This window comes from Malaclemys terrapin, chromosome 5 (genome assembly GCF_027887155.1).
Source record: "Malaclemys terrapin pileata isolate rMalTer1 chromosome 5, rMalTer1.hap1, whole genome shotgun sequence".
In the NCBI taxonomy this organism is placed as follows: domain Eukaryota; kingdom Metazoa; phylum Chordata; order Testudines; family Emydidae; genus Malaclemys; species Malaclemys terrapin.
In genome coordinates, this window is record NC_071509.1 from 134,937,991 (window position 1) to 134,958,081 (window position 20,091).

Below are 20,091 nucleotides of genomic sequence, written 5' to 3' on the forward strand. Positions count from 1 at the left end.
TCTCCCAGCTAATGTGCGACTGAAGTGTGCACTGCCCAGGGCCACCGCTGGAACCTACCTGGAAACTGCAGCTGGTGCAGAATTCGGACGGTCGTTTGTTATGGGAGCATGTGACCCCAGGCGCTCCTGGATCTGCACTGGCAGAATTGGTTTTAACCTTTCAAGCCTTATACGGCCTTGGACCATCTCCTCTGAGAGATCCCCCTTGCAGCTGAGATCTGCTGGGGCCCCACCAGAGAGGGACAGCTGGCAGGGTGCCCTCCATGAGCCCCTGGGTTTGGGAACTAGTCCCAATCACTGACCTGCCAGCCATGCTGCAAGGGCCCCAGGCTCTCCAGGCTGTGCGAGTGCACTGGCTCTGGGGGCAGATCTCATGTTTTGCTGCTGGCTGCAGTGGGCGTGTTGATTAACGATTGAGAGTGAGGGATATCTAGAGCCAGCCAATAATTATCCATCGGCTTTTTTTCCTCTGTGGAAAATGGCTTTGTGACGAAGTGGAAATCTTCACAATTTTTCTCTCCATTTTTGTCACTTTTTAGTTTGATTTAAAAAAAATGAAGTTCTTTGGGGTTTGGCAAAAAATCTGGGGAATTTCAAAGAGAGATTCTGGTAAACGTGTGTGTTCAGCAGAGTTTTCCCCAGGGGAGAGGGAATAAATCCTCTCTTAGCCTGCTCTAGCTGCAGGGCCGTGTCCCAGCTGTATATTTAAGAATTCTCAATGAGCTCCTAGAGCCAGGCAGAAGTGCCCCTTTCAATGGATGTGGGTACCTCCAATAATACAATGACCCCCGGCGTATTAGGCCAGCTTTAATCCATCTGACCAGAGAGCATCCACGCCCCAAGACCTAAGCAGCTGCTCTTTGGCAAAGCTAACGTAGGTCCTCAGGCCTAGACTCTCAAAGGTATTTCTGTGCCTAACTGCAATTGGTTTTGATGGGAGTTAGTTGCCTACATACCTTTGGGCATCTGGGCCTCGCACACTGCCGTGATGAGCACGGTAGAAGAACCTGTAGAGAACAGAACTTGAATTCTGGGGTGTGACCTCACTGTACAAACCACGAGTCTCTTGGAACCGTAGGAATCCGGGCGTGCAGAGGACCCTCTCCACTTCCACCCAGGAGAGCATCATCAGGTGGTTTAAAGAAGAGCAGTTTCCTCTTCGGGCGGGTTATGAGAAATCCACGGACAGGATAGCACCCTGGTTCCATGGTGAGTGTTGCAGCTTCCCAGCCCCTCTCCTGCCCTTAGGAAAGTGGTCCGTGGAAAGCCATCCCAGGCCAGGTCCATTCCTGGTCTGAGAAATGTCTCCAGACAGCATGTGCCCCAAGAGCACAACGGTAACCCACGCTGAGCACATACAAACTGCATCTCACACGTTATATTGAGTGTCCCTTTGCCAAATCTCTGCTGCCAGACTCTACTGCTACATATCATGGATAGCACCTTTCCCTTCACCCGTGCCCATCATGACCAGCCTCCTACTAGTGGAAAATCTTCAGCTGGATCCTCAACTTCACTTGAAGTCTGTGGAGCAGCTACACATTTAAAGCCATGTGCTAAGTGCCTTGCTGGATCAGGGCCTAAAAGATCATTTGTCATGTGCTGCGGATGCTTGGGCTGCAAGCTCTTTGGGGTAGGGACTGCCTGCTAGTTCTGTGTTTGTGCAGCACCTAGCGCACTGGTGTGCTGGTCCATGACTGGAGCACTTAGGCCCTACCACAATACAAATAATAGACCCCACGGAAAGAGTGTGTCAAGGCACAAGAGGCATGCTGGGTAGAGCGATGACCCAGAGTGGGTATGAACAAATTTGACCAACCTCTTCCACTCCATTAAAGAGAGTGACTGTAGAGTGCTTTGCTAATAGTCCCTCTCAGCAAGGAGATCTAGCCGGGAAGGCAGCATGGTACAGTGCAGAGGGTGCAGGCCTGGCACTCAGGAGCCCTGCTGGGGGGGCCTTGGCCAAGTCATTTCCCTGCTCTGCCCCTCTAATTGGGCAGACGGTGCTCATCAGCCGTGGCAGGTAAGCCACGTGGGAGAAGGAAAATGATTTCAAACCAAAAATGTCAGGCCTGGCCAGCTGTTTTGTAAATGTTGTGCCAATCGCACAGGCTCCGTGGGTCTGCAGTGCCGCGCCCAGCCCCGCTAATGCGACAAAGTCAAGCAAGGAGACATAGCCTATCAGAAAGGAAGGGCCATGTTTCCCACCCCACCCTACCCCACCAGGAGGGCATTCTCAGTTAGTCCATTCTTCTGGATGGAAACTTGTGCCCAAAAGGCAAATGTAATTCACAGCTTGATACTTCTGGCTGCTTATTGGACTGGCCTAAAAGACCTTCCACATTCTGTACACGAGGTGCTGCTTTCTAAGCTAAGCCTCTGCAGGGTGTTTGGCAGGTGGCAGTGCTATCAAGAGTAGGGAGCTAGGGTGGGACTCAGCAGACCTGGGTTCTGTTCCTCTGCCACTGACCTGGGGAAGTGACGTCTCTGCTCTTTGCCGCCGTCTCCCACCAGTAAAATGGGGTTAGAGATCCCAAACGTTCTCCGTCAACTGCTTTGAGATCTGCAGCTGAAAAGAGCCAAGGATGGTATTTATTATACCACTAAGGGAACAAGTCAGGCCCTAGCACGTGTCCTGGCTTAAGGAGGCGGGTGGGGGTGGCCATGGAGAAGCTGATCCAACAATTCTAGACCAAGCAAAAGCAACAAACCGTAAAAATGTTAATATCATTGGGTCCCTTTATGAGCACTTCAGTGAGGAGCGTTTGCTTGGTAGAGCACATCTGCAATCATGTAATTTTAATGTACGTTGCACCTACGGGTACGTTTGCACTGCAGTCAGGCAGGACTACCTGCACTAGCTATAATCTAGCTAGTGTGGCTAAAAATAGTAGTGAAGGGGGGAACCCTGGCTACCTACTCTTGGCCTGCATGGCTGTGATGTCACTGCTTTGAGTCATGCTAACTGGATTTAAACTAGCGCCCTGCCCGAGCGGCAATTGCACCTCTCTCTGCAATACAAACATCTCCTGAGTCACTAGACCCCGCACGTTGTGCATGTGGGCGCGAGCGGAGTTGTTCTCTGGGCTGATGTGACAGCCAGCGCTAACAGGACCAACTCACGTGGCACGAAAGACTCTGAAGGTGCAACAAGAATGTTATACAACTGAGCTCTGTACAAAACAGAATGGGCGCGAGCATCTCTCCTAGCAGTGTGCTCGGTCTCTTGACTTGGCTCGGCCTGTGAGAGCGTTTCCTGGCGAGAGGAGTAAGCAGTTAAAAGAAACTGTAAACCATAGGTAAGTGAGGGCGTCTGTAATTCCAACGTCCTTCAGGATGTGGAGACTTTAACAGCAGGCTAACCTAGCTAGCTAAGGTATTTGTCTGCCTCCCTTCTTATCCCCCTTACCTGGCCCTGCCGGCTGGCTGCCGCGCAGCTCCTGCTAGCGCAGCTGTGTGAGCTGGGCCACGATCTGGCCTAGAGCAAAGTGGTTAGGCTGTGAAATGCAGCTGAGACGTACTGCCTGATGTAAATGCTACAGATTAGTTTAGAGGGTTAAAACTGCATCCTTCTTAGCATTGCTACATTCAGCTCTCCACTCCCCCCACACTGCTTCTCTCCTGTAAGCGCTGTGGTTTGCTTTTGGCAGGTATCTTAACCCTGAGGCAAGCAGAGGAGCTCCTGAGCAAATCGGAGCCCGGGAGCTTTCTGGTCCGGGTCAGTGAGAAGATCAAAGGCTACGCACTCTGCCATCTGTCCCCGGAGGGCTGTAAGCACTTTCTAATAGACGCCTCCAGCAGCGCCTACAGCTTCCTGGGAGTGGACCAGCTGCAGCATGCGACACTGGCCGACCTTGTCAACTACCACAAGGTGAGCCCCTCTCAATGCTTGTAGTAACAATTCATCTTCGTAACTGGCCTAAAGCTCTTTGGGGCGGAGGCTGTCTCTTTGTTTGTACAGCACCGAGCACAGGCTACCGTAATGCAAAGGAAAGCCACCAGCAGGCAGAGGCAAGTTTATCAACAAACCAGCTTTTCTGGTAACCTCAGTACATGATTTGGGACTGTCCCTACATTTTTCCCTTCCATGAACCAACTGTGTGCTGGGAACTGTAGGGTTACAGGGCAATAAACCACCTTTCCGTTTGATAAAAGCAAGGCCCCACATGCAGCAAAGGTAGCGCAGAGCAGTGTGGAATGAAGCAGGCTGGGCCCCTCTTTGATATAGTTTCCCGTTGCTTCGGATTCAGGAATCAGCATTTCTCACGTGCCAAGCTCCAACCGAGGGGCTCCGTTAGTGGAGATAATGAAGGTCATTTGTGGTCAGCAGAGGACCAGTTGGAAGGAGCGTGTTTGGGGTGGGGGATGCCCAGGTGCAGCACCCAGGTCATGCACCACAGCAGCCCTAGTGTGAAGGCATAGGTGGCAATTATTGGGCACCTGGTCTTGTGCTGCCCCTCTGCCCAGGACTGAATTTCACCATCTGAGCGCTTCTAAAACATTCAGCTGCTCTGAGAAGGTGTTTCCTGGGGCACCACTGTCTGGTTTGTGGCCAACTCATAAAGCCCTTCGTTCTCCTGGTGTTTAAAGCAAGAATGGACGCAGAGCTTGTTTCCACAGGACTCCCACATTGCCGGTGTCACTTGGTGAGGGTACAGCTCCTACTGACAGGAAGCGCCAACTCACTGAACGTATTAAAACTTGTTTTGAGTGAGAGATAATTTGTTGGCGTTCGGGGAAGCTCACTCCTGGGCAGAGGGCTGGCACAAAACCAACGTGCTTGTTCCACCTCCATTCTCAGAACAGGGCACTTCCCTGCTTAGTCCTCAACCAGTCCCTCTCCCCGGGGTGAATTTCACCCCACATTAAATGAGATATGCATGAAACTCCCTTAAATAACACCACCGGTCTCAAAAAGACGCTCCTACTAGCGAAGCCAGCACTGGTAACAAAGAGAAACGTTGGTGTCTTTGGATTCTCCCCCTCCCCCCCATGCCCCGCCCCAGCACGGTGCTTTAACGGATGAGAATCCATTGGCTGCTACTAGCTTATGAGAGCAGAGCAAAACGGAGGAGCAGCAGCAGCAAGTGGGGAAGATGGAGCTGAAGAGGGAGGGTGGGGGGCAGTGTAATTGAGTTAACTGGCTCACTTTTGTATCTCCTCGGTAAGCCAGGGGAGGCAGATCATGGCTGGCTTGGTACCTGCGGCACAGCAGAGGGAGAAGACAGTCCTTCCTCCAAAGTGGTGACTGGCTGGCGGGAGGCTGCCGCCCAGAAAGAGGCAGAGCGAAGTGTTAAAGCTCCTCTCAATCTGAGGGTGTTGGATTGTGTCATTTAAGTTGGGATGTGAGGCCTGCTCAAGGCCATACAGGCCCAGATCCAACGCCCCCAGAAATCGAGGGGAGCCTTTCTCTTGACTCTGGCAGGCTTTGAAGTGAGCCCGAACCATATCAATAAAAGAGGATTGGCCTATGTCACAATTGCTCTGTCTCAAAGCCCATGGAAAGACGTCTTGCCCCCCAACAGGCTGTCAATCAGCGCCTAAGTGCACCCGTGTTCATTTCAGACTGTGGAGTTTAACGAATGTCCTTTGGCCAACAGGAGGAGCCCATCACTTCTTTGGGGAAGGAGCTGCTGCTTTACCCATGTGGCCAACAGGGACTGGAACCTGACTACCTTGATCTCTTTGAGTGAAAGCCTCCGTTCCCACCTTGTGACACACACCCGTGCCTTCCCCTGAACGAACAGATGAACGGTTGTCCGAGAGACGGACCCCCTAATGCCTAGCCAGCACCGATCAAGTGAAATCCTCCGCACAAGTGTCCGGATTTGAACATGTTTAGCAGCAAAGCAGTGAAAAGGCGATTACTGCTGGGCGCTGCTCTCTGTTAGCAGCAGCAGGCCGCAGCATTCAGCAGCCTAGCAAGCCATGAAGGAGCGCTAGTGGCTTCAACCTTACTGGAGCAGGGTTAGCTCAGGAAAGAACCTGTTGAAGGAAGATACTGCCATGGGTTAGAGCGATAGTTTGTGTAAATGACTCGGGGCTGGCTCTGATTAAGCTGCATTTTGCCCTCAGCTAGTGCAGCATAACTTGGTATTCAATGGGATGTTGCCAGATGTGCAGTGAAATTGGTATTTTAAACTCAGAAAGGGGTCGCCTCTGTTCAAAGGGGGTGGAGCCGCATCAAGGAGGGGACTTGGCCCCTAGTGGTAAGTTGCATAATTGCAGATCAGTCCTGCAAGAGGCCGAGTCCTCTGGAATCAGTGGGAGTAGAGGTCGCTCAGTGTGCTTCAGCATCGGGTCCACCATAAAATCCACCCCATGCAGAGGGGCAGCAAAGACCTGCGCAGCGCATGAACCCACGTATATAGGGCTTCAGTGGGGCTTACTCGGTGACTAAGCTGTGTGCTGGCCCCTCTGCATGGGGGGGGGGGGGAATGATGCCCTTTGGAGATGGAGGGAAACAGCAAGTTTGTTAAATAAAGAAACCAAGTTGGAATCTGGCTGAGCCGTTTTAACTCTTGCACACAGAGCCTGGGCTAGTTTACATCCAGCCTCCTGGGCAGCCTTTTACTGTTAGTCGTCAGTATTACTCAGGTCTAATGTGGACATGAACAATGAGAGGTGCCTGCCAATAAAGTCCCCCGTCTCTTTTCCGTAATGTAACTGTTTATTGAAGTCCTGCAAATCAATTTCTGAGAGAACTGCTCCTGCTGAATGGAGCTGGGCCTTCTACTTTTTCTTTGACATAACAGCTGAGCTTGCCTTTGTCCCCGAGAGCTGCAGTATGAAATATCAAGGCACAGACTTGAAGAGATGCTAAAACGTGTCTTAGCATCAGTACCAGGATTGATGGTGCATATTATGAAAATCCGACAAATTATCTCCCTCCCCTCCACTAATGACAACTTGCAAGCTTCAAAATTGTGAACAAAAATCAGTCCAGTTTCAGTTCAATTCATTTCTCTTCTTCCATGTGGCTTGGGGTTGTTCTGCAGAACTTAAGAAAACCATCAACACCAAGTCCTTCAGGTCATTTTGAAAAGGGTATCCGGCACCTTACTTCTAATCTGTGTCCTATGGAATGTGGTGGATTTGCCATCACTTGAAGTCTTCAAATCAAGGGAAGCTGTCGTTCGAAAAATAATACGCTGTAGCCCAGCAATAAGGGATGGGCTTGAAGCAGGAAGAACTGGGTGAAGTTTTTATGCCCTGTGCTAAGCAGGAGGGCAAATTAGATGATCCCCATGGGAACTTCTGGTCTTAAAATGTAGTTGCTGCATGGTAGAGTGGCGCCTGCCTTCCAGCCTCTATGACACTGAACACACTGAGGATTGTGTTTCATTTTTTACAGAGGAGCCTGGTCGTAGCAGTACAAGTGTTTCAGAGATTGTTGATCTTTACCAGTCCTCAGCAGTTACTGAAGCACTCCAGGCTCTAACAGTTTGCATCCCGAATCATAAACACGCTTACAGCTTATGAAGAGCCCATAGTTCATGCTCATCAAGTGAAAAATTACATGCCCGATCTTGCGGTGTGGGCAGAGAGTCGCTCTGAAACCTGCCAACACACACCAGCAAAACCAGCCCACTGACTCAACCGCCCGCTTTCGCCAACCTGCCGGTTACTTCACTGCAGGACGTGTATTTGAGCCAAATCAAGCAAAACACCTTGACGTTTGTGAGTTCGCAGGATCTGGAAATACATCACTGCTTGAAGACAACATTCCAGCACAGAGAGCGTATCGGGCTGACTGGGGAGCCGTTCAAGAATTGCGGAACAAGGACGTTTTCCAGTTCTGGAGAAGCACGGTGGCCAGATTCCCAGCTCTGGCAGTAGTCGCCCTGCGATGCTTAGCAGTACCAGTCTACAGCGTGGGTGATGAGCCCTCCTTCTCATCTTGTAAAAATGTGCTGGGGGACAACAGACGCCGCATAAACAACAAGCTGTCTAGGTATAACTTGTCAGACCAAAATGGCAACGCTTTGCAAAAGGGACTTGAACAAAAATATCTGATTTTTAGTATATAGTTTTTTGTTATTTTTGGTTGAAAAATGATTGCACAATATGCATATATAAACTCAAAACCGTTTACTTTGACAGGGCAAAGAAAACGATTGCATTAATGTTCTTGTGTGTAAATGTTGCACTGTCATACTTTGTTAAATTGTCACATTGTTTGTTGCCGTCACCATACCCGGATTTTGTACATTTTTGCCATGAATGTTCTGTGAATTTTACCTAATTTTACTGTGACAAAATCGTATCCATACCCACGGTCTGTGTGTGCAAGGTACAAGCCTGGGTCTAATACAGGGGCGCTGCTGCCTCGCTGAGCCCTCAGGATGAGTGTGGCAGCTGCTCCAGGTTTCTGAGGTAGTGTTTCTCCGCAGAGCCCAAGGATGTGCCAGCATCTATGCAGGGAGGCCAGGCAGCTCCAGCCCTATTTGTGGACTTTCCTTGGTGCCGGTGGGTGCTCACACCCCCCTGGCCCCACCCTGACTCTGCCCCTTCCCTGCCCCTATTAGACCCCTCCCCAAATTCCCACCCCGGCCCCGCCTCTTCCCCGAGTGCACCGCGTTCCTCCTCCTCCCCCTTCTCCTCCCTCCCATCGCTTGCCGCGTAAAACAGTTGTTTCGCGGTGCAAGCGCTGGGAGGGAAGGGGGAGAAGCAGGACTCGGTGGCGCACTCAGGGGAGAGGCGGAGGCGAGCTGGGGTGGGGCAGGGAGCTGCCGGTGGGTGCAGAGCACCCACCAATTTTTCCCCGCGGTGCCTATGCTTTATGTATTGTCTCGCTGTAGCTTGTTCTGAGAGGCCAGTTCTATGTCCTATGCTGGAGGAGTGTAATTAACAAGGATCCTGATCTCTCTTCTGTCCTCGCTTTGTCCAACTTCTACAGAGGTGCAAGCTGCAATTTCCAGCTGCTGTAATCAATCACAACGTCCAGAGCACAGCACAGTCTGTACGGGCTGGCTGCCTTCCTTCCCTCCTCATTCATGCCGTGCCAGTGCTCTCCAAAGCTGCGTCTGCATTAAGGGGGCACTGCAGGGAGCAGCAGAGAGATTGAAACAGCGTTGCTGCGGCCCAGGTGCAGCAGGATTACAGCATGGTCATTTAAAGCCCTGCTTGAAATGGCGCGAAAGGGGGTGGATGAAGATGATACTCCAGGGGCAAGGGCAGGGACGGATTAAGACTTAAAGGTGCTCAGATCCATCCTACACACAGGGCACAAGCGGGGTAGTGCTGTCAGGCAAATCACATTTTGGGGGGGTGGGAGCTTGAGGCACAGTATCTCAGACACCGCACCTAGTCTCAAGTCAGTTTACGGGGACTGTGGAGACATCTGCTGTGTACAAAGGGTGTGATTTAAATAAGCCTGTTGCTTTCTCCTCTACTGGTGCACTGATTTATCTATCATAATTTTCATAGGTTTGAAAACAGGGTGTCTTACGTAGCTGGTTATGCAGAGTTAGCATGCTTAGACAAACAGTTTTGGTAGGTCCTACAGAAGTCTCTGAACTTCTTCCTCTAAGCAGTACAGTGCTACCCCTTTGTAAAATAGCTCATTAGAATCCAAAGCCTCCCATTCGATATTCCTCCAGCACACATCTAGGGATAAACTATTTGAATGGTGTCCCTTTAACTCAATAGGCCGACACTATAATCAAGGTGTGTGTTCTGAGGTCTTGTCTCACAAAACCTATTACTCATTTCTACCAAGTTTTAAAGAAAACTCAGCATACTTTCTATAACTCAAAATGTCAAGTAAAAAAAGGTACTTACAATAGGGTGTTTTCAGGATGTCCCCCCTGCAAAAGAATGCTTTCAAAGAGGTAGTGAGTAGTATGCCTACTGCACACTGTCCATATAAACCCTATTGTACACTGCTGTCTTACATTCGTCCTTCCCCTGGCTTGCCACCTGGTAAATGCACAAATAATGACAATACAAGTTTGTATCCCAAATGGCTTGAAAGAATCTGAAGCCACTGAACAAGGAGATCAAGCTAGGAAAGCAAACTGCTAGCCATTGCATCTGTTGTGGGTTAATAAAATCTAAAATGATGAATGAAACAACAGTCAGCCTTAAAAGAAAATATTTTATGAGCGCAATAAGACATGTTTTGAACAGTGCTGGATGCAACTATCAAACAAAACTCTTAACATTAAAAAGCAGATCAATTTCTGGGAAGCACTTAGGAATGCTGTCAGCGGATTGAGTCTTCGAGGCTTCAATTAATCCTTCATAGAAATATATTTCTTATATCACTTACAAAAAACTCCACTATGCATTGGGATGCTAGATTTGGTTTATACTGAATACTTTGGTAAAAACAAATCATAAAGAGGTCCTTCATTCATTTTGGTGCCTATTAGGTCCATCAATGGCTATTAGCCAGGATGGGCAGGGATGGTGTCCCTAGCCTCTGTTTGCCAGAAGCTGGGAATGAGCGACAGGGGATGGATCACTTGATGATTCGCTGTTCTGTTCATTCCCTCTGGGGCACCTGGCATTGGCCACTGGCGGAAGACAGGATACTGGGCTAGATGGACCTTTGGTCTGACCCAGTATGGCCATTCTTATGTACAACATTAATTATTTAGAGTCATTAAATCAGGATTGCAGATTATGTTCCCTTTTCTATTGGAATAGAAAAAATTCTCCTTCATTTCAGTATTTGTGTTCTCCTTCAGATAAGTGAATTCTCTTCACTTCTCCAGTAGAAAGAAGGTGTGCATTTCAACCTGCTAACCAGTTTCAGGATAGAGACCTGACTGGTGAGAGAAATGGATATATTTATGGATCTATGATCTAAACTGCAAACCATTTTCAAAATGTACAGCAAGGTTGTGCTATTTCTCAGTAAGGCCTGAAGTAGGAAACTTACATCGGCACAAAATAACTCACAAGCAAAAAAATGTTCACTTTAAAACAAACCAACCCAGATACTTAAAGTTCTCTAGAACAACAGAACACATTGTAACAAACTAATCCGAAGAAAGCGCCAAGCTATGGCTTTTCAGTTTTGGTTTAATGTACAGAATGGAGTATAACACCATTTTCCAGCATTTCGGAATTTCATATTTTACTTGATCTTTAGCTTTTCTAGATTCTAGAAAGCCTTTTCTTACATGCTTAGTTCTATGAAACTACATGCGAATGTGTCTCTAACTATTAAAGACTGTCCCAGATTTTCAAATGTGACCACTGATAGTGGATGTTATTTGAGCCACCTTTAACGAGTGTTTTTTGAAGGGCAGGTGCTCTGTGCTTTTTGAAAATCAGGCCCCTTTTAGGTGTGTCAAGGTGGATACCTAAAATCGCTCCTCACTTTTGATTACATAGGCCACGCGAGGCCAGGTCCTGCCAACACTTACGTGTATGAGCAATACCACTGGAGTATATTAAAGATGGGCATGAGGCTTTGCAGGATCAGGGCAGCTGTCATCACACATGGATATTCCAGTGAAACGCAACAAACCCTTTGTTAGGCACACGAGTATCAAACACAAGGTGGGGGTTTCTACCACCTTCCGTCTCGCCCTGCCTTTGTCTCCAATTCCGTGGCATGAGCCAGTGTGGGAAAGCCGGCTAAATGGCATATTCAAAAGCTCTGCTAAGGAAGGCAAGAAAAGGGAGTGCAAGCGTTTCCTTTTGTCTTCCTTTTCCTGCCAGCTCCAGCTTTTCTGCTCCAGCTCCCGCACTCTCTTTAAGCAGCTACAGTCTTTTTGAAAATACGACCAACTAGTTTTGGCTTCATGTCTTTTTGCTGCTGGTTTTCTGTTTGCGTAGGTGAGCCTCAATCTCATGCCTGAAGACGAGCATCCCCAGCTGGCCGTGAGAAGCCTCGTTCATGGCTTTGGATTGCATGCACATCTTGTACTGCTCCGGGCTCAGCTCATCCAGGCAGCGCTTTTCGTGCCAGAGATGGAAGAGGCCCCGGACAGGCGTCCTGACCACGATAAGGTTGCTGTGAAGGTATTTGCGGTAGAGATGAACATCTTCTCCTCCCCAGCCTTTAATGTCCAGATCAAAGCCACCTAGTGCAAAGAAAATTAGACAAAATGCTAGAAATATATGGTCTCTGCATGGAAACCGCAACTAGGAAAATCATCCCTCCTAGTAAGCCTAGAACTACATTAAAACCTCCAACACCAGTCTTACAAATGAGCAGTTACATGTACCATTTTCCTGACCAGAAGAAAAAAGATCACATAATGAAAGTGAGGTCAGTGAAGAGCAAGTTGCCAGCCCATCACATTCTGATGCCTCCAGTACATTTGGAATTCACTTGGCAGTGGCTTGAAGGACAAAAAGAAAGCAATGGTGTGCACCCCACCGCAATTTGTGCTCTGCGCCTACTATTATTTTGAGATGTTCAATTTTATGAACTTTTTGAGCTTTATGAACGCCTCCGTCCCCAATTAGTTCATAAAACAGGGGTTCTGCGGTTGTATTACACCCCAGCTCTTCTCTGTGGCTGTCAGCTTTGGTGCGGTTTACATTTAGACCAATTTCAGCAAGCAGCGTGAAATGCCAAACATTCCTACATTTGTAGACGTCTGTTTCCCTTGACCTGCCACCGCAGACCAAACTGCTTTGTGTTTGCATCGAGCAGCACTTGCATGCTCCGTTTCCTAAATGAGAGCTCAGCTTATGGTTGCAATTGCGTTTCCTTTATAAGCCTTGACCTCTGCAAAGCCGGGGCAAAGCGGAGTCAGAAAGCAAGTCAGCTGTTGGAAGCCAAGAAAAAAAAATTACTGCCTGTGATTTGCATTTCTCATTTTCAAAAGCTCCTGCTGGCGTCAAGGGCAGAACATCCTCCATGCAGGGCTGGTGAACAAGCTTCCCCACCTGGGCTGAACTAGCCAAGGTATGTTGACCTTCAGGGTACCCTGCAAAGTGCATCTGTTTGTGTGGGCTGGTATGAAGGAGGGGGATAGAGCTGTGCGGGAGGGTGGAGGGGAGTGATTTAGTTCTGCTGGCTGTCAGGTGTCAGGAAGGAAGCTGCTTATTAGTGTAATGGTATGTTAGAGCTTTGGCCAGATGACACTTCTCAAACTCAAAGCCTGATACTAAACTGCCTGGGACTGGAGGGAGTCCTTTGACTCTAATGTTATTTCTTCTCTTCCCCAGTCTTCTGCACTTTTTTTAGGTGCTTGTTCTCAGCTGCTAAAGCCGCCAGCAGATTGGAATGCCTGAATCGACCCCGAATCGCCCAGTTCTGCCTCCGCGGCTGCTCCTGGGTGACGGCTCAGGCTCTGACCTTGCTGACTGGGTTGCAGACGGTCATTCTGGAAGGGCTGCGTCTGGGGCAGGCAGAGGGCTCCCCCTCTCCACCATACTCTGACAGCCAGGCCCCCTGGGCAGTTCTGCGCCCTCCTGGCAGCTTGCAGAGGAGCTCTTGGTACCAGAAGGAAATGTCTAGAGCAACCAGAGCTTGGGGATCTCCAGATACTTGAGTTTCTGGTGGCTCCTGATTCTCTAAGGCCATAAACTACTCCAGGGGAGCCCAAGCCAAGCAGCAGCCATCCTGCTGGCTTGATGTCACCCATCCCCTGCGGCTGTTGGGAACTTGGTAGCCCATTCGATTTGGGGGTTGAGGGAGAGAAGAAAGATGAAATGGGAAAAGTGGGGGGGGGGAGCAGGAAGGAGGCACCTGTCCCTGTCCTTTCTGGACTCACAGCAGCCCTGGGGTGGGAGAGGGAGTGTTGACTGAGAGCTTGAGGCTGGTGTAGCCCAGGCTTACTGTCCTGTGCAACGCTGACATGGCTGACTGGGGCTCTCTGCACCCCCGTAACATCTCTGAGCCTGTCCCTGCTGGCTGCAGGATCAGGGTATACAGGTGAGCACACTCGGACTCTGGTTTATGAATTGGGATGGGAGACTAGGAGAGGTGGCAGGACTGGGAGAGCCCTGGGCTCTGAAATAGGCCCTGCACAGTCAGAGTTGGGTCGCCATCAGGGCAATGTAGGCAGCTCCTCTCTCAGCACCAGCACTGGTCACAGGGCGGCAATTGGGTGGTGTCTATAAGGAAAGCTCTGGGCTACCGGCTGGAGGCGTTGCTGCTGAGTTTGTGCCTTTGGGGATGAAACTAATGGGAGTTTTGCTGTTGCAGTCAATGGTGGTTGGCAGGGTAAAGATAATGGTCTGACAGGCTGTGTGGTGCCTGCCTCCATGGGCCATTCACAGGCATAAATACCAGCTATGCCTTACCCTTCCCGCCATCTGAATTCTCATCTGATGGAGAGGGGACTCCTGTGCAAAAGGGCCAGGAACAGTCACTGGGTCCCGCTATTCACCATGCTCTCCAGGAGCCACCCATCCCTCTCCCCACACCCCCGTTAACCAAGCACTGGGCGCTCGCTCTGACTGCAAACAGTGCAGAAAGAAGTGAGCTCAGGCACTGTTTCTTCATCCTCTCTCTTTGAAGATGTCAAGGAGGGAAGTTCTGTTATACCTAGTGCAGTGGTTCCCAAACTGGGGTTTGCAAAATGTTACAGGGGGTTCTCAGGGAAAAATTCCCTAAAGGGAGGTGGATATTTTTTGCTATTTTTAAAATTGAATAGGCAGCTAGTATTGTTTTTAAAATTATTATGAAGAACAAGTTTAAGCTTTGTTGTAACGTGCATTGGTTGCCTGGACTGCTCAAGACCTGAATGCTTGTATAGGAGGAACTCTTTGAGATGGCTTCTTAAATATCTTCATGCTCTTTCACATCTGATAGTCCTTGATGAAACATAGGAGCCTTGTCTTATAACAGGCTTATTCAAAGTGATACAAGCTACGGAAGTGAGATCTTGGAAGACTGTTGCCATTTTCAAAATGTAATAAAAATACTGTAATGATAAATAATAATAATAGTGTGTAATAAGCATATCATAAAAACAAATTTTATATTTCCAAGATCACGGCTTTTATAATTAATTCTCACGTAAAGGAGAAAATACCTGGAAATTTCATTTTTATGAGGGGGTTCGCCAGACGACATTTTAGTTAAAGGGGTTGGCGGGTTGTTAAAGTTTGGGAACCACTGACCTAGTGAGATTTCTCCATCAACTACTCTGACCTCAGCTCTTCCAAATGCAAAGGCCCAAGGGACATTTTAAATAGAGAATTTTAAAAGGACTATACTGGAAACAGCTGTTTCATCATAATACATTTCTGATACCCAGTCTGAATTAGCCCCAAATAGTGTAAATCAGTGGTCCCCAACCTTTTCTGTGGGGCAGGCACCGGCCGACTAGCCGCCGAGGACCCCATGGCTGCTGGACAAGCAGACGCCGAAATGCCGCCGTGAAGCAGCGTCATCGAGAGGCGTCGCCGCCGAAATGCGGCGGCATTTTGGCGGTAGCACTTCTTGACGTTGCCGCTTCTCGGCAGCATTTCAGCGGCTGCTTGTCTGGCGGCCAGTAGGTGGGTGCACATAGATGCCCCGGTGGGCACCATGGCGCCCACAGGCACCACGTTGGGGACACCTGGTGTAAATGAACTAGATTCTCAGCTGTGCCCAATAGCGACTGGGCACAACTAATGGTTGGCTGGGGAGCCCAAAGGGTCCTGGAGTAGTTTAGAGTAGCTTTGGGGCTGCTCTAAAGTGTGCCAGCTGGCTACAGCCTCCAGCGTCCCGTATGGCAGGTAGGAATAGCCACAGTACAGTAGTGGTAGGCCACGGCCCCTTCACAGGGGAGTGGCACAAAGGCAGGGCTGGCCTCACCATGAGGCGAACTGAGGCAGCCGCCTCAGGTGCCAAACTCTGTGTGTGTGTGTGCGCGCGCACACGCAGGGGCCGTCGCTAGGACCCAGAGTGTAGAAAATTGTCTGCTGCGGGTGCCTATGTATTCTCTCTGCTCGAGATGCACAGAGATGGTGGAGTGCTGTGCTGGAGGAAGGAGGGCACAAGAGACATAACAGGGAGGCAGGCGAAAAGGTGATAGGGAATAACAGAAAGCAGCAGGAGCTGCAGGGAGAGAGAGGAGGAGGAGCCTCTTGTGTACCTCTCCAGCACCCGCAGGAGCCTGGACTGATTAACACCAGCTTCTCAGGGAGCTTCCTGTTTCCTGCTGCTTCCCTGAACCCACTTGAGGAGAACAGGCAGTCAACTGAAATAGTAGGAGCCAGTTAGGCCCTTAAGACACTGATATCTTCCCTCACTCAGTCTCTGCTACCAGCCTGCTTATTTGTCCCCTTCAATTGAGTGTTGAGAGCCACTATAGCTGGCACAGAACAGCCGTCCTAGTGAAAGAAGAAAACGCCCCTCTGGGGCAGCATTCAGAAAAAGACAGAAAGCAAAAGAAGCTTTTCTATCTAAGCAGGAAGGAGCTCTCCTGAGATACACAGACACAAATGTTCATGGTGAACCTTCCAGCCCCAGTGAGGATGTGTGTGGTGAGGAGGTGCCTGATCTTCCAGTTAGCCAAAGTGCAGGTGACCTGGCAGCTACTGCAACATCCATATCTCCATCTCCGATGGATGTAACCATGCACATTCCTGAAGAAAAGTGTAGATCAGAGAAGAGTGTGGTGGAGGCGCAAGAAACAGCTGCTGCTGAGTTTAGTTCCTTAAGTCTAGATGATCCAGGACTGTGGACCCACTTGAGCAGTAGCCTGAGGGACTTCCTTGTACTGCATGGGCCACAGAAAGTGAAAAACTTCATGTTCCCCAAAGACAATGAAAATAGAAGTTTCCATTCACCACATTACTGGCGTGAAATCCCCAATGGTGACAAAGTAGAGAGGCCATGGCTTATGTACTCAAAAACCCGGAATGCTGCATACTGTTTTTGTTGCAGTCTAATGTTGCAGCCACATTGGGTTCTACAGGAACAAAGGACTGGAAAAATCTGGCTAGAAATCTGGCATGCCATGAGAAGGCAGTAAATCACCAGATAGCATTCCAGTGATTTAGTTGGGAATTGGTCCTGCTTTGAGCAGGGGGTTGGACTAGATGACCTCCTGAGCTCCCTTCCAACCCTGATATTCTATGATTCCATAGGTGGAAAGAGCTTGAGATGTGACGAAGGTTAAAGGCTACTATAGATGATCAGCATCAAAAGAAAATTGCACCAGAGTCTCTTTACTGGCAAAATGTTCTGAAAAGGCTCATTGCCATTGTGAGAATGCTTGCTACCCAAAACCTAGCATTGCGTGGCACTTCAGATCAGCTGCATGTGCCAAACAATGGAAACTTCCTTAAAATTGTGGAGCTGATGGCTGAGTTTGATACTGTACTCCAGGAGTATCTAAGAAGAGTCACCACCCAAGAAATGTACACACACCACTTGGAAAAATAATTCAAAATGACATCATACAGTTACTGGCAACAAAAGTCAAACAGAAGATTGTGGCAGATCTGAAGACAGCAAGTCATTACTCTGTTATTCTGGACTGCACACCTGACATCAGACATACGGAACAAATGACTTTAATGGTGCGTTTTGTAACAACAACAGACCTTAGTGAAAATGTCCCTGCAATGGTAACTGTCAGAGAGCATTTTCTAGAATTTATTGACATTGATGATACTACAGGAGCTGGTATGACAAATGTGCTTCTTAAAAAGCTGGAAGATACGGGAATTGTGATAGCTGACATAAGAGGTCAGGGCTACGATAATGGTGCCAACACGAGAGGAAAGAACAGAGGAGTGCAGACATGGATCTGAGAGTTAAACCCTCGAGCTTTTTTTGTCCCATGCAGTTCTCATTCATTGAACTTGGTGGTCAGTGATGCAGCATCAGCTTCTAGTGAGAGTGCTGAATTTTTAATGCGTCTGATGAAATGGGTATTCACCCACAAAAGCTCATGCTCCAATACTTCTGTTAGTCTATAAGGTGCCACAGGACTCTTTGTCGAATTTTTTAATGTAATTCAAAGCATCTATGTATTTTTCTCTGCATCAACTCATCGATGGCAAATTTTGAAGCAACATCTGGGAATATCCTCTCCGACTCTGAAACCACTGAGTGCCACATGATGGGAAAGTCGAGTGGAGGCGATAAAGCCTATCAAACACCAAATTGGGAAGATAGATGATCCCATAGTTGCCATTATGGAGGATAATGCTATGACAGGAACTGTTCATAGGAGAACAGTGGCAGAGGGAAATGGAATCACCAGAAACATACATAACTTCCAATTTCTGTGTGGCTTAGTGTTGTGGCACGACATCCTGTTTGAAATAAATGTTGCAAGCAAGGGACTCCAAGGTGTCGACCTTGATATATCTGGAGCAATGGAACAACTAGTGCTAGTGAAGGCAGGGGGCTGGACTCAACGACCTTTTTAGGGGGGTGGGGGAGAGGGTCCAGGATTCAAGTCCCTGCGCAGGTATAGGGGGGATCATTTCCCGCTGTGGAATCCCCCAAGAACTTCAAGAGGCAGCTCTTCAGTACCCTCCTTGATTTTGGGGGGAGGGATCGCTGAGTGGTTTGAGCATTGGCCTGCTAAACCCGAGTTCAATGCTTGAGGGGGGGCATTTAGGGATCTGGGGCAAAAATCTGTCTGGGGATTGGTCCTGCTTTGAGCAGGGGGTTGGACTAGATGACCTCCTGAGGTCCCTTCCAACCCTGAGATTCTATGATTCTATGATAACCAGACAAAGCAATCATACCTACAGTCTTACCGGTCAGATGAGGGATTTCAAAACATTCTGAAGAGTGCACAGAAGTTGGCAGAGGAACTTCACACCGAAGCTATTTTCCCACCCATTCAAGAATACAAGAGTCACTGAAGAAGACGACATTTTGATTACGAGGCACGGGATAATCCCATAAGAGACCCCAAACAACAATTCAAAGTGGAATTCTTTAACCAGGTGCTATATTGTGCAATACAGTCAGTTGAAGAATGTTTCATGCAGCTCAAGGAACACAGCAGTATATTTGGGATGTTGTATGATATTCCAAAACTCCTCACTATACCTGAAGAAGACCTACACCAGCAATGCAGGGCACTAGAGACAGTGTTGACACATGATGACATGCGCGATATTGATGTGAGTGATTTAGGTGATGAACTGAAAGCCCTTTCAAGATACATTTCAGCAGGATCAACTCCAAAGGCTGTTCTGGAATATATGTGCACAAATAAGATGACCACCCTCTTTCCAAATGCTTTTGTTGCTCTGTGCATACTTCTAACACTTCCTGTAACAGTTGCCACTGGAGAACGCAGCTTCTCCAAGCTGAAGTTAATAAAAACACATCTACACTCCACAATGACACAGGAGAGGCTGGTCGGCCTTGCCACCATCTCAACGGAGCATGAGCTGGCCCAGACTGTGGACTTTCAGCAGGAAGCAGTTCAAATCTTTGCAGCCAAGAAGGCACGGAAAGCACCACTTTGATTATTCAAACAGCTAAAAATGCCAGTGTTTACTATGCAGACAAGAAAAGTTAACTTTCAAACGCCTGAACAGCAAATGTGTTACTTAAAATTTTGGAACAAGGCATTCTAAGTTGTTAGTTCTCCTTTATTGGGGTGGGTAGCAGAGCAGTACCATGAGAGGAGTAGAACAGGAAGAAGGCAGAATTGAGACCTTTCAAAGTTTTGGCCAAGCGAAGGGACATGGGGGCATCATTTGAGCTCCCGCCTCAGGTGCCAAAATGTTGTCGGCCGGCCCTGCACAAAGGGGCTGCACTGGGGAAGAGCATCTGAGCCAGCATCTCTAAAGCAGGTTTAGTTAAGTGCATGTTCTTACCTATGTTGATAAAATCAGACCTGTACTGACATGTCATTCCAAAGCCAAAGTCTCTCCAGAATCCAGTTTCCTTTTTTATAACCTGGGGGGGGGGAAAGGAACATTTATATCAGAGCAGTAGAATTTGTAACCTGAGCAAAAGAGGGACACCCCGACAGGGTGGCTAGGAATGGGGACAGCCACCTCACTTTCTTCTATCCCATACTGCATTATACCCCATCAGTGGATAAGGGCCTGACCCAGCTCTAACTGACTTCAATACTGGCAGACTTCTGCTGAAAGTTTCTGCTAAAATTAACCACAGGCTGGCTGTCTGTAGACTCAGGAAAACACTGCATCATAACAGTCACCTTCTGAAGATTATTTTCATAACCAGGAAGGTTGTTATTC

The 20,091-nt window shown here is 48.6% G+C and overlaps 2 protein-coding genes across 9 annotated transcripts in view; one reads left to right on the forward strand and one right to left on the reverse strand.

Moving 5' to 3' along the window:
* Positions 1-8,194, forward strand: part of SH2D4A (SH2 domain containing 4A) — a 30,781-nt gene extending 22,587 nt beyond the window's left edge. For both annotated transcript variants that reach the window (XM_054030366.1, XM_054030367.1), the window contains 3 exons: positions 1,079-1,209; positions 3,651-3,871; positions 5,601-8,194. In XM_054030366.1, the coding sequence (XP_053886341.1) occupies positions 1,079-1,209; positions 3,651-3,871; positions 5,601-5,693 (445 nt within the window). In that variant the 3' untranslated portion in view covers positions 5,694-8,194. The remainder of the gene's footprint in view (positions 1-1,078; positions 1,210-3,650; positions 3,872-5,600) is intronic.
* A 2,819-nt stretch (positions 8,195-11,013) lies between these two features.
* CSGALNACT1 (chondroitin sulfate N-acetylgalactosaminyltransferase 1) overlaps positions 11,014-20,091 on the reverse strand; it is an 88,960-nt gene continuing 79,882 nt past the window's right edge. For all 7 annotated transcript variants that reach the window (XM_054030357.1, XM_054030358.1, XM_054030359.1 and 4 more), the window contains 2 exons: positions 19,702-19,783; positions 11,014-12,041 (listed from right to left, as the gene is read on the reverse strand). In XM_054030357.1, coding sequence (XP_053886332.1) covers positions 11,758-12,041; positions 19,702-19,783 — 366 coding nt within the window. In that variant the 3' untranslated portion in view covers positions 11,014-11,757. The remainder of the gene's footprint in view (positions 12,042-19,701; positions 19,784-20,091) is intronic.